This window comes from the organism of the source record quoted next, unplaced genomic scaffold (assembly GCF_019419815.1).
Source record: "Pyrus x bretschneideri cultivar Hongxiangsu unplaced genomic scaffold, Pyrus_bretschneideri_v1 Contig21, whole genome shotgun sequence".
NCBI classification, from domain to species: domain Eukaryota; kingdom Viridiplantae; phylum Streptophyta; class Magnoliopsida; order Rosales; family Rosaceae; genus Pyrus; species Pyrus x bretschneideri.
Genome location: NW_025999513.1, coordinates 2,720,992 through 2,734,739, shown reverse-complemented (window position 1 = coordinate 2,734,739; position 13,748 = coordinate 2,720,992). Strand labels below are relative to the sequence as shown.

The 13,748-nt window shown below is 43.1% G+C and overlaps 1 protein-coding gene across 1 annotated transcript; it reads left to right on the top strand.

Moving 5' to 3' along the window:
- Positions 1-8,728: 8,728 nt before the first annotated feature.
- LOC103961146 (VAN3-binding protein) lies at positions 8,729-12,378 on the top strand. The gene is made up of 7 exons (XM_009373675.3): positions 8,729-9,186; positions 9,575-9,682; positions 10,382-10,814; positions 10,917-11,141; positions 11,496-11,545; positions 11,763-11,820; positions 11,960-12,378. The coding sequence occupies exons 1-7, from the start codon at positions 8,884-8,886 to the stop codon at positions 12,172-12,174; spliced, it is 1,392 nt and encodes a 463-aa protein (XP_009371950.1). The 5' UTR covers positions 8,729-8,883; the 3' UTR covers positions 12,175-12,378.
- Positions 12,379-13,748: the final 1,370 nt, after the last annotated feature.

Here is a 13,748-nt window from a genome sequence, read left to right as displayed (position 1 = left end):
CGTCCAAATTTGTTCAACGAAGCACTCCCACGCTCCTGGGAACCTCACAAACACAACTACAAGCTTCAAAAGTCCAAAAACAAGCTAAATTAAGTTTGCATGAATAGTGCTCAATTCGGAAAACCTCGAATCGACGTGAAAATGGTGGTTTCCCTACCTGAAAATGGTACCACAATGCTCCCCATAGCCTCACGAGCTCGATGGTGTCCTTGGTTCCTTCGATCTGTCCAGGTTTGAAGGGTTGTGTGGGTGTCCGTACGTTTTTGTTTTGAAGAAGAAGAAGAAGAATAGAGGACTCGGGGGCAGAGAGAGAGAGAAAGTGACAGAGGGTGAGGGATAGAGATAGGATGTGTGTGTGTGGTCCAACTTTGGCCAACACCACACAAAACATCCAAAAACATAATAAAAACAAACTAGGGGTAAAATGGTCATTTCACCTATGCGTTTCGATAGTTTCGGGACGGGGTGTCATAACCTACCTACCTTAATAGAATTTTGTCCCGAAATTCAAAGCAACCAAATAACAACCCCTAGTAGCCAAAGAACAATCTAGGATACAAATCCCTTATTCGATCTTCTGTCTCCCACGTTGCTTCCTCGACTGAAAGGTTCCTCCACAAAACTTTCACTAAATTCACCGTCTTGTTCCTCAGAACCTTCTCTTTCCAATCGATGATCGTCACCGGTTCCTCGTCATACGTCAAATCTGGATTAATTTCCAGAGGTTGCGGAGGTATCACATGAGATGGATCAGCAACATAATGTCGGAGCATAAACACGTGGAAAACGTTATGCACCCTGGCTAGCTCCGGAGGCAACTCCAACCTGTAAGCTACCTCACCTACTCTCTCTGTGACCATGTATGGTCCAATATATCGGGGACTTAACTTGCCCTTCTTCCCGAATCTCACTACACCTCTCCACGGTGAAAGTTTCAAAAATACCCAATCTCCGATCTCGTACACTCTGTCCGTAGCATGCCGATCCGCTAAGCTCTTTTGTCTGTCCTGTGCTGCTTTCAGATTAGTCTTGATTACCTGAACGTTCTGAGTAGTCTCCTCAACAATCTCCGGACCCACTAAAACTCTTTCTCCGACTTCTGACCAACACAACGGTGTGCAACAAGCTCTACCATACAATGCCTCAAATGGTGCCATGCCAATGCTCGAATGAAAACTATTATTATAGGCAAATTCCATCAAATCCAACCGCTGGTGCCAAGCATCACCAAACTGCAACACCGAAGTTCGCAACATATCCTCCAACGTCTGAATAGTCCTCTCAGATTGCCCGTCTGTCTGAGGATGATACGTTGTGCTGTAGAGTAGTCTCGTACCTAAAGCTTCCTGGAAAGCCATCCAAAACTTAGATGTGAACCGTGGATCACGATCCGAGATAATACTCACCGGGACACCATGGTACTTCACTACCTTCGAGATGAACAACTCTGCTAAACGACTCAAACAATACTTCTCTCTCACGGGAATAAAATGTGCGGACTTAGTGAGTCGATCAACAATTACCCAAATGCCGTCAAAACCGTTATGTGTACGTGGGAGCTTGTACACAAAATCCATGGTGATATTTTCCCATTTCCACTCGGGAACGGGAAGCGGCTGCAACAACCCAAACGGCTTCTTCCTCTCTACCTTAACCTGTTGACAAATGGCACATCTACTCATATACTCGGCTATCTCCCTCTTCATACCCGGCCAATAATAAAATGGTCGAATGGTATGATACATTTTAGTAGCCCCCGGATGCATGGCGTAAGCCGAGATATGTGCTTCATCAAGAATTTCCTTTTTCAAAACCACATCATTTGGCACGAACATTCTTCCCTCTTGCATCAACATGCCATCCGATTCACGTACCCTGAGGTCTCTCCTCCTTCCTTGTCCTCGAGCTTGGATTAATTCTTGAGTCTGCTCATCAGTTGCTTGGGCTGCAAGCACCCGATCAACTAAGATGGGCCTAACTTGAAAATTAGCAAGTAAAGCTACATCTCGATCTTCCGCTTCTAACCTCACTCCCGTAGCACGCAAGTCCGCCAAAAGAGGAATACGGCTTGCATATAACGCATTAATGCGGCCCTGAGACTTCCGACTAAGTGCATCAGCAACTATATTCGCACGACCCGGGTGATGATCAATCGTGCAGTCGTAATCGCTGAGCAACTCCATCCACCTCCGCTGACGAAGATTAAGTTCCTTCTGAGTAAAAAGATATTGGAGACTCTTATAATCAGTAAAGATCCTACATTTCTCGCCGTAAAGGTAATGTCTCCACAACTTCAACGCAAAAATGATAGCAGCCAACTCCAAATCATGAGTAGGGTAATTCAACTCATGGGGTTTTAACTGACGCGAAGCATAAGCAATCACCCTACCATGCTGCATCAACACACATCCCAGACCATTCAAGGAAGCATCGCTATAAACCTCGAAATCACCACTATCGTCCGGGAGTGCCAGAACAGGTGCTTGAGTGAGACAATGCTTCAACTGCTGGAAACTCTGTTCACACCTATCATCCCACTCAAATTTAACATCTTTCCTCGTTAGTCTCGTCAATGGTAAGGCAATCACCGAGAAATCCTTAACAAATCTCCGATAATACCCCGCCAAACCAAGGAAACTCCTCACCTCGGTGACGGTTCGCGGTTGCTCCCAATTCTCCACCGCCGCAACCTTCTGAGGGTCAACCAGAATACCCTGAGCAGAAATAACGTGCCCCAGAAACGCTACTTGGTTTAGCCAAAACTGGCACTTGCTAAACTTAGCATATAATTAATGTTCCCTCAACCTTTTCAGCACCAAAGTAAGATGTCGAACATGCTCCGCCTTCGACTTAGAATACACCAGAATATCATCGATAAAAACAATGACGAACCTATCCAAGTAAGGCTGGAACAGCTGATTCATTAAATCCATAAAAGCTGCTGGTGTATTCGTCAACCCAAATGGCATAACCAGAAACTCGTAATGACCATAACGAGTCTTGAACGCCGTCTTAGGAACGTCATCCAGATTAATCTTCAGCTGATAGTACCCAGACCTCAAATCAATCTTAGAGAGCACACAAGCACCTTTAAGCTGATCGAACAAATCATCGATACGTGGCAACGGATAACGGTTTTTAATCGTCACCCGATTCAATTGCCTGTAATCGATACACAGCCTCAAAGTTCCGTCTTTCTTCCTCATAAATAATACTGGAGCGCCCCAAGGCGAAGTACTAGGCTGAATAAAACCCTTATCCACTAATTCCTGCAGCTGCACCTTCAATTCCTTTAATTCAGCAGGTGCCATACGATAAGGGGTCAAAGAAATAGGATTAGTACCTGGAAGCAACTCGATAGTGAACTCCAAATCTCGATCTGGTGGTAACCCAGGCAAATCCTCGGGAAATATATCTGGAAAGTGTCGGACCACCCTCACATCCTCAACACTACAAGGAGGAGCCTCATCCAACACCACATGGGCTAAGCACCCCTGACAACCCTTAGTCAACAACTTTTTCGCTCGTAACGCCGAAATAACACCATGTCTCACCCCACTCTGCTCACCAACAAAGGTAACCACGGGTAGTCCAGGACGACGAAATGTAACTATTTTCCCGTAACAATCAATATTGGCACGATTGGGGTGCAACCAATCCGGGCCCAAAATCACATCGAAATCAACAATATCTAACGGGATAAGATCAGCTGGCATAACCACACCCTCAACTATCACTGGACGCCCTGGGTACACACGATCTACAATACATCTCTCCCCTCTAGGCATAGCGAACTCTAAATCGAACCCTAGAGGTGTAGGGCGAGGTTGCGTCACTTGAGCAAATGTATGAGAAATCACAGAATGTGTAGCTCCACAATCAATTAAGACTCTAGCAAAATAACCAAGAATATTTAACGTACCCATAATCAGATCCGGGTTGTTCTGAGCATCCTGCAGAGAAATGTTGTGAATACGCCCCTGGCCCTGCTGCCGTCCGCCACGACCTCTACTCGCCTGAGCACCACGACCCTGCGTACCACGCCCCTGACTGGGCTGACCGGTCTGTCTCGAAGACCCTACATTGCTAGTAGCAATCTCTCCTGACTGAAACTGTCCTCACTGATACCATTGAGAACCATCGGCTGGAGCTGGAGGATACGGCATATAGCCGCCCGAATACTTAGGGTAACCACCCTGGGAGTAGGGGTCCTGAGGATACTGATGCTGTCCCGGGGCATAGGGAACAGCATCACCCTGGTAGTGGTAGGCACCACCCCGACCGACCTGTCCATAACCACTAGGACCTTGAATCTGCTGAATAGGGGCAGGTGGTGGCAGAAAAGTCTGTTGCGGTCTCTGCTGCTGACTCTGGGGACATTGCGCGGCTCGATGCCCCATTTGCCCGCAAGTGAAACAACCACTACTGCCCCGCCTACACTCGCCAGTGTGCCGATTGTTACACCTTCGGCAAAGTGGGGCCCTACCTCGACCACCGTCCCCTTGTCTCTGGCCTCGAGCGCCACCAGTAAATCTACCTCCTCGTCCCTGACCAGTGGCACTGAAACCACCACTAGAAGAGCTAGAGCTATTACCACCCCTCTCGGAGTTTTGAGTCTGACGAGGCCCGAGCGATGCCTGACCTTTACCCTTGACATCTTTCTTCTGGTTACCATTCTTCTCATCGTCATCACTCTCGCTCGTCATATTCTCAGAGTCCTCAACCCTCAGCAAAACCTCGTAGAACTCCTGATAAGTATTACAATGAGTGGAGGTCGACATCGAACGCCATTTCTTCTTAGTGCCGATGCGAAAACGACGAAGCATCTCCGCTGGATTACTAGCAATCTCAGGGTGGTAGCGAGATAAGTCGGTAAACTTCCGATAATACTCGTTCGCAGACATCTTCCGCTGTTTCAACTCAGTGAATTCCTGTTTCTTGCGATCGATGTACTCTGGGGGCACAAATCTCCTCTTAAATAACCTAATGAAAACATTCCAGTCCGTCTTCTCGGCTGGAGTCAAACTACGAAGCTCCTGCTCCCACCAGGATGCAGACTCCGTACCCAGAAACCATGAAGTCGTCTCGACCCATCTCTCCACAGAAAGATTCCCCTGATTATTCAATACTCGGAAAGTCTTCTCAATATGCTCTAGCAATAGCTTCCCCCAGCTGAGTGATATCGGGGAAACTAGACTCATCTGAACGGCGTGGTTCCCGACGAGGCGGCATAATTCTGACAGAAGGCACCAAAACCATTAGAATACTCACAAAAGACACAGGACTGCCAAACCTAAGCTCTGATACCAAACTGACACACCCCAACCGAGATCAGGGCATGCTGGCCATCACGTGGAAGTGACGTAGCCATGTGCACAGTGCGGAAGCTAAAGGAAATAATATAAAAGTACGAATAATTTAAAAACTAGCAAATATAATATGATAAAGTATGTGCTAGTAAAAGTAAGACGCTGAATTCAGAGCTTTAAGCCTACAGCAGTCCAAAAGAAACGATACAACAATAGTGCACCCGAAGGTGACCCTACGTAGGTGAGTGTCTGTCAGAATGCCGGGACGTCCTCCGGGAAAACCACCAACCCGCTAAGCTACTAGAACCTGGAGGGGCGCAAAACAAAAGCGTGAGTGGGCAAAAACAAATTCTTTGAAAACCAATTCATAAAATACATTCTAACCCCTCGCCGTAAAACCTGTATACTTCCCAGAAAATAAACACATATGCGTAGATATGCCAAGTCATGCTCAAGGGTATGCCATCACGAAACCTTATAATATCATGCATGTGCTCAGGTATAACTCACATCAATAGCATAAAAACTGGCAGCCGGAGTCCCCTAAGTGACCTGTACGGCTGAATCTAGAGCTCAAATCTCAACTAAATCACTAAACCTGCCCACGAGTCGGAACCACCTATAGTGGTCTGTACGACAGGCCTGGGTGTAATACATATGAACGCTCTAGTGCTACGATCACGTGAAGGCTGTGCGAATAATCGCTGGTCACCTACGAGTCGGAACCACCTATAGTGGTCTGTACGATAGGACTGTGCACCTAACTTGGATTCAAGCTGAGCGTGTGGTGCGGGAGGTGAACAACACGTGAAGGACTGTGCCCTACTCTGGGCGGAAGCACTAACACCGGGGGTGCAGGTTATGAGCTCTCTAAGCACCTCGAATCACTATTTAATGCAAATGTTAAACAACGCTTACCTGGCACTTACCTATGCCTCCACAGCACCAACAAATATATATGTGACATATGCATAATCGAATATATAATTAAACGTATATGCCACTAATCATGCATAACCATCAATCATATAAAAAGAATGGCATAAAACGAAGCATTTATACTAATTCTGGGAAATAACATGTATATAGGTATATACGGAAAACAAAAGCCCACTCACTGGTATGTGGAAGGGTCGTAGCCCCCCTGCCTCGAGTGTGCACGCTCGTCCTTGGAATACGTGTCACCTATATGCGAATTAACTATAAAAACGTTAACTTTAAAGCACATAACCGTCCGTTCAAAATAACTTCTCATACATTGCTCAAAATGGACAAATGAATATACCAACGTGATCTACACAACCTCACGATCACACCCATATTTTTTAAATAATTTTTGGACTTCCCACGCGCCCTCACGCGCCAAGACAGGCACGGACCCACGCGCCCCCACGCGCGGCCACGTGCCATGCACACTGACGGCGTCAAGTGACGCCGTCAAGAATATTCCATTAACCCAACAGAATATTCCGTTAAACCTAACTGACGCCGTCAACGTCCGTTAGGAATATTCCGTTAAACTCAACGGAATATTCCCCTTTCTTCTCCGGCCATTCCCCCTCGCCGTCGCCGGAAAACCTGCAACTTAGGTTTTCTCACTCGTTTTTCAACCGTTTTTCAAGATTTTTGCACCATTTTAACCCTTAGGACTAGTAGAACACGATCCTACAAGTTTTAAGGCCTAAAACTACGAGAATATACCTGTCCAAGTTTCCAAAACTCGGCCAACTTCGAACCAAGCTTTCCCGACGTCCAAATTTGTTCAACGAAGCACTCCCACGCTCCTGGGAACCTCACAAACACAACTACAAGCTTCAAAAGTCCAAAAACAAGCTAAATTAAGTTTGCATGAATAGTGCTCAATTCGGAAAACCTCGAATCGACGTGAAAATGGTGGTTTTCCTACCTGAAAATGGTACCACAATGCTCCCCACAGCCTCACGAGCTCGATGGTGTCCTTGGTTCCTTCGATCTGTCCAGGTTTGAAGGGTTGTGTGGGTTTCCGTACGTTTTTGTTTTGAAGAAGAAGAAGAAGAATAGAGGACTCGGGGGCAGAGAGAGAGAGAAAGTGACAGAGGGTGAGGGATAGAGATAGGATGTGTGTGTGTGGTCCAACTTTGGCCAACACCACACAAAACATCCAAAAACATAATAAAAACAAACTAGGGGTAAAATGGTCATTTCACCTATGCGTTTCGATAGTTTCGGGACGGGGTGCACACCCTCTAAGTTCAGAGTGATTTTTTAAATGGGTCTCGTGTCATATTGCACTATAAGATTTTGAAATTGTCTCAATTTTTTCCTTCCATATGTATGACCGTCATTCATTAAATTGACGACTCGACAAGGGTTGGACCCGTTTGTGAGTTGACATGTTATAAAAAGTACTAATCATACAATATTAGACGTTCAAATTGACAGAATGTGTAAATTGATATCATTTAAAAACCTCAAAGTGCTATAGTGTAGTAAATTGAAACACCAAGAGTGTAAAATGTAAAATGCAAGTTAGCTCAAAGGAAAAAGAGTGATGTGTGATTGACCTTCCCTTATAAAGTTTTTGGATCAGTTGAAATTTAAACAAAATGTATTTTGCGATTGATAAATGGTAGGCTAATCCAAACCTCAACATTGTACCAACTACACATATAATAAATAAAATATTTTTATTACTTTTAAATGAGTTTAATTTCGAGATCTGTGTAGTGCATAAACACAAATCTCAAAATTTGAACTAATAAATATGGTGGTTGTCGAATTATCAGAGAGGCAGGCCAAAGACCCACTCTAACAACACAAATATTGTCCCCAATTTAATAATTACCACCTACATTATCCGTCATGTGTGAGGTTTTATAACAAATAACTTCAGTATTAATTGAAGTGGAGTTAGAACATTTAAACTATTATTTCTCTTTTTCTAAGGCTGATGTCAACACGCCGCGACGAGGGACCCAATTAATAGGTTATTTTTTATTTATTTATTTTTATGTGGTGAGTGAAAATACTTATTTTAACAAGAAGGAATCGACACCTCACCTTATAAATCCGGTTTATTTCGAGACTTGGATGAGAATGACAAACTCGATTACCCTTGGCATCTATTTTATTAAAAACTCAAAGATTGTGACATTGTTAGTAACCCACACAAGTTTCGTGTCCTCTTACTCTCACCACAAAAGTTTAGATAAATTTTGGATGTTGTACATTTGTCAGATTTACAACTCACATACAAGTCCCAACATATTTCTTGTTTTGGAATATTATTTGGATCCTCACTCGTAATTCTCCCAAATCTATATTTTTCACATTAAAAATACTCATTTTTTAAATATATATTTTTTGTTTTGCTAACAAAAGTTCTCTTGTTCATTATTTTATATTCTATTATTTTATTTTTATTGTACTAAAACCCAATCCTCTATACGGCCGCTTGCTTTGAGCGTTTTTCTCTCTATAAAGCCGGCGACTTTCCCATTCATTCAAGAACCTCACTCTTTACATTCCACTCCCTTTCTTCCGAACCGGTTCGTTGGCAACTACGTGCCTATCACGCTAAACTCCCCCAACTCATATGGACCCGGTTCAGGCCGCCGTGTTCCGGCCACCGGAAACTCCTCGCGAGCCCATGGAGTTCCTCTCCCGCTCTTGGAGCGTGTCGGCTCTCGAAGTCTCCAAAGCTTTAGCCCCACCCCAGGGCCAGACCCAACTCACAAACCTCAACCTCAGCTCTGCCGTCAATGGCGGCGGCAGCGGTCCCATACCAGAGGACCTGGCCGGAGAGCTAGACGAGAGCGCCACATTTTCGGGCAACCCATTTTCCTTTGCTTGTTCCGAGACCTCTCAGCTCGTCATGGAGCGTATCATGTCACAGTCGGTAAGCTTGGCAGAGATTTAAGCTCTGGCAATGTGTAGACAAATTGTGGGATTTTTAAAACTCTTGGGTTGACCTTGTTTGATTCTTCCAGAAATTGATTGGGATTTTTAGTCTTAGTTTGATTTTTTTTTCTTTTGCTTATGGTCTTGTTTTTTAGCTCTCTCGTATCTCTGTTTTTGTTTGGCACTTTCCTTTGTGTTTGTATTTGGTTTGGTCGGTTTATCTGCCATTTTCTTGTTTTGGTCTCGAAATTTGACCATTTTCTTTTAAGTTTCAAGCTTCCATTTGTCCTTCTTCTACTTAGTTCTTCATCTTGTAAATAGAAACTACCCCAAATTTTTTTTATTTATTTGTTTAATTAATTAATTATTATATTTATTTTTCGCAGCAAGAGGTGTCTCCGCGAACTTCCGGCAGGCTCTCCCACAGCAGCGGTCCTCTCAACGGTTCCTTAACTGACAGCCCACCTGTCTCCCCCACCGAAGACGATGTTAAGGTCTGTAAACTCTGTTTTGTTTTATTTGGTTTTTGTAATCTTCGCCGCCGACCACCGTACGCGGTTGCCGGAATATGACACCAACCACATGGGTAGTGTACTAAAAGTCTGATTCGGGAGTACAGAGCACAAGTACTACTGAGTCTGGCTCACTCTGACCCGGTCGAACATAGTCCACAGCTTTCGCAGTAACCAAGGACCCTTTTAATTATCCCACCCAGTCGATTACCAAATCCTTGTTCTCTCGCTCTTTCCAGTGCAAAAAGTTATTGGCTTAGCGCTCAGATTCGTCTAATCCAGAAAACCCATCTCGTGAATCTGCGTATTTGCAGTGTTCTTCGCCAAAATTAATTAGATTGGTGATTATTTCGACATTTGCAGACACAGGCTCGAATTTCTTTCTAATTACAAAACTAACCACGGTCATGGTGATGATTGCTTTTGGTCCCCTAGGAGTGAATTGGTTGTTACAAAACACACACGGTGGGTGTGACCAAAAATTTGTCTCTGAAAATTTATGAACCCGACAGTTGCACTACTGGCAGAGGAAGTGGGTGTGCGATTATTTTTTACCATTTACTCACTGCACCCATCAGTTCTGTTTTTGGGTGGTTTTACATTTCAGTGAATTTACATACGGTTTAGACCTTTCCCATAAAATTCAAATCACAATTGACATTAGCTTCTGATTTGATGCAGTACGGCCGCTCTACCAACCACAACAACACCCAATTCAGAGCCGCCACTCCTAGCGGCGCCCCCGTGTCTGGCGGTGGCAAGACGGTGGGCAGGTGGCTTAAGGACAGGAGGGAGAAGAAGAAAGAGGAGGCTAGAGCCCTGAATGCTCAGCTTCATGCTGCTGTTTCTGTTGCTGGGGTGGCTTCTGCCATCGCCGCCATTGCTGCCGCTACTGCTGCCGCCACTGCTGCCTCTTCTGGATCGGGAAAAGATGAGCATATGGCGAAGACTGACATGGCTGTGGCCTCTGCTGCCACATTGGTTGCTGCACAGTGTGTGGAGGCGGCTGAGGCCATGGGAGCTGAGCGGGAGCACCTTGCTACGGTTGTCAGCTCTGCCGTGAATGTCCGGTCCGCTGGCGATATCATGACCTTAACTGCTGCAGCAGCAACAGGTACAGAACCTTAATTTGGTTCTGTTTGTTATAATTGCAAGTGTTTTCATTTTTTTTCTTATGGACTTTAATGCCCTTGACGTTTGTGGTGGGGGATTGCAGCCTTACGCGGTGCAGCGACACTAAAGGCGAGGGCGTTGAAGGAAGTGTGGAATATAGCAGCAGTTATTCCTGTTGAGAAAGGCTCAGGAGTAGCTGGTAATGGCAGCAACGGGAATTCCAACAGTAGTTTCAGTGGAGAACTTGTTCCTGAAGAGAATTTTCTCGGCATCTGCAGTAAGGAATTGCTTGCTAAGGGTTGTGAGCTCCTCAAGCGCACCCGCAAAGGTGAATTTCAGTTTGTTTCATTCGTTACTATTTATTGCTTTTATAATTGTTTCAATCATCTAGTGTCATGATGGAAATTGAGTTGTAACTTGTAAGAATGTTTACGTGGAAGGAACTTGGTAGATGGAAAAGTTTCTTTGATCTCGAGTGAATGTAGATGAACTATAGAATGGTTATGTCTTAGCAGGAAAAATCTATTTCGACATTACTTTCACTATTGAATTGTGCTGAAACTACTGAATAACCAAAGTTGGCGGGCGCAAAATTTGAATGTACTTGATCCATTTGTCTGATGATTTCTTGTTGTCAAATCTAATTCTAAATCTCCTTTTTCTTTGTTGTGCTGAATGCCAGGTGATCTTCATTGGAAAATCGTCTGTGTTTACATCCATCGAACGGGTCAGGTAAAGCTCCTCGCAACGTCTACCGATTAGTTTCCTTTTTCTTTTAGGGTAGGGCCAATAATTAGGGCATCAATAGAGCTTTTGGTCATGAATGTGAACTTATGGGATAAAAGGTTAAACAGCAAAAGAGAGTCGAATGATGAAAGAAATGGATCAGCCCTCCCTCTTTTCTCTTTTTGTTTCCCTCTTTAATTTTCTGGAGCTTCTTTTTGTGCAGGTTATGCTGAAGATGAAGAGCAGGCACGTTGCTGGGACCATAACAAAAAAGAAAAAGAGTGAGTGATTGCTTTTGTCTTTGGCTAATTATTTGTTCGTTCCATCTGGGGATTTGCAAAAGCTACAAGCACTTCGGTGGCAAGGGATCAAAAGTGTTTGTCTTTGAATTATTTTGCTTTTCTGCTTTTGAATTTACAGATGTGGTGCTGGAGGTGATCAAGGACATGCCGGCTTGGCCCGGCCGCCACCTGCTTGAGGGCGGAGAGAACCGACGTTACTTTGGGCTCAAGACTGTTATGCGCGGAGTTGTGGAGTTCGAGTGCCGGAACCAGAGGGAGTACGACATTTGGACACTGGGCGTGTCGAGGCTCCTCAGCATTGTTGCAGAGAGGCACAATAGACATGGGATCTAGCTAGGGTTTTCACTTATAAGTCGTGAGGGTAAAATTTGGGAGATGGTAACTTGGGAATGGGATATTTTGGTAAACTTTTGGCTGTGGTGTTTTACCGTGAATTTAGTCTATTGTAAAAAGGTTAATTAAAGGTCTAAGTTTAATCCCAATTGGTCTTTTAGTAGTGTGGAATTTATATATATATATATATATATATTATGTGTATTTTGGAATCTTTTTTTTTTTTTTTTAATTTTTAATGGAAAAGAAAGAGATTGGAACAAGAGCTTGTGATTTTCTAGTGATGTTAAGGAAAGAAAAGGAGGATCTTGGACTGAGGCAGTCAAAAAAGAACGGGAAAGGATCTCAGTTTGAGTAAAGAACAAGGTAAGATTGAAGGCGGAAATAAGGATGCGAAATTCACACATTTTTTTTTATGTTTATTTTACACTTTTAATTTTTTTTCGTCAGATTGAATGAATTGAAGAAGTAAAAATTAACAAGGAGTGTGAGAAAACTATAAAGGGATGTGTGGATAGCACATCCTATAAATATTGTCTTGATTTTTATTTTCTTAAAAAGAGACCACTTAGAGATTTTACCACCACAGTTCGGTTTTTGGAAGGTTAAAAGGATTCATAAAGACATTTTAGTTTCTTTATGCCCACCATCATGCGATTTATGAATGCCAAGAATCAAATTCAAGACGTGTTATGTGGAAATACGGATTTAGAATTCATCCTTAATGGCTTGATTTGTTAATTTATTTATTCATGTTGGTTTTGTGCTTTTGTTGACCCCTGTTGGAGTTTATTGGATTTGGTTATCTAAGGTTCTAATTTCGAGGTGCAATCATGATTGTCTTTGGTCTTGTAATCTTCCACTTGATAAAAGAAGTTTTGTTTGGATTAAGTGAATGGCGGGAGCGATTAAGAAATATTTAATTAGCTAGAAGGAGAATAAGAGGCTGTGCCGTCAGACTATGTTCCAAATATATTAGTGCTAAACATAATTGCTTGCTCGCAAGTTTAAGTAATCGCAGCGTTAGCACCATTTTAAGTACTAGTTATCACTTTAAATTTTAAGATTTTTGTATTGAATATAATTATAATATGACAATTATTGTGGTGATGATGCTCAGTATTACTCAATCGTGGTAAAAAAAAAAGGGGCACTCTACAAATTCGAATAGAAGTAAACAATTTAGGATGATTGCATATATGGACTGGGTTGGTTGACCTATGTGAAGTGTCATCCTCTGTATTCAAGTTTGAATTCCTCTTTAATAGTTTAAGTATTTCATAATAGGCCGGAAAAAATAAGTGTGATACTAATATATTGAACTCATATAGGAATCATACTTATACAGTGTATTGAAAATTTTGAGTGTGATACCAATTTATTGAACTCTTGAGTGTGGTACCAATATATTGAACTCATGCTAATGTAGCACTAATGTTATAAAAGTTAAATTTAGAATGCTTGATTCCTATATATAGATATCACACTCATCTAAAGCACTCTGAAAAGCCTTAGAGTTGCGTCTTAACAAAGAAAACAATTTTTTTATGAAAACACTTGTATGAACCGCTATA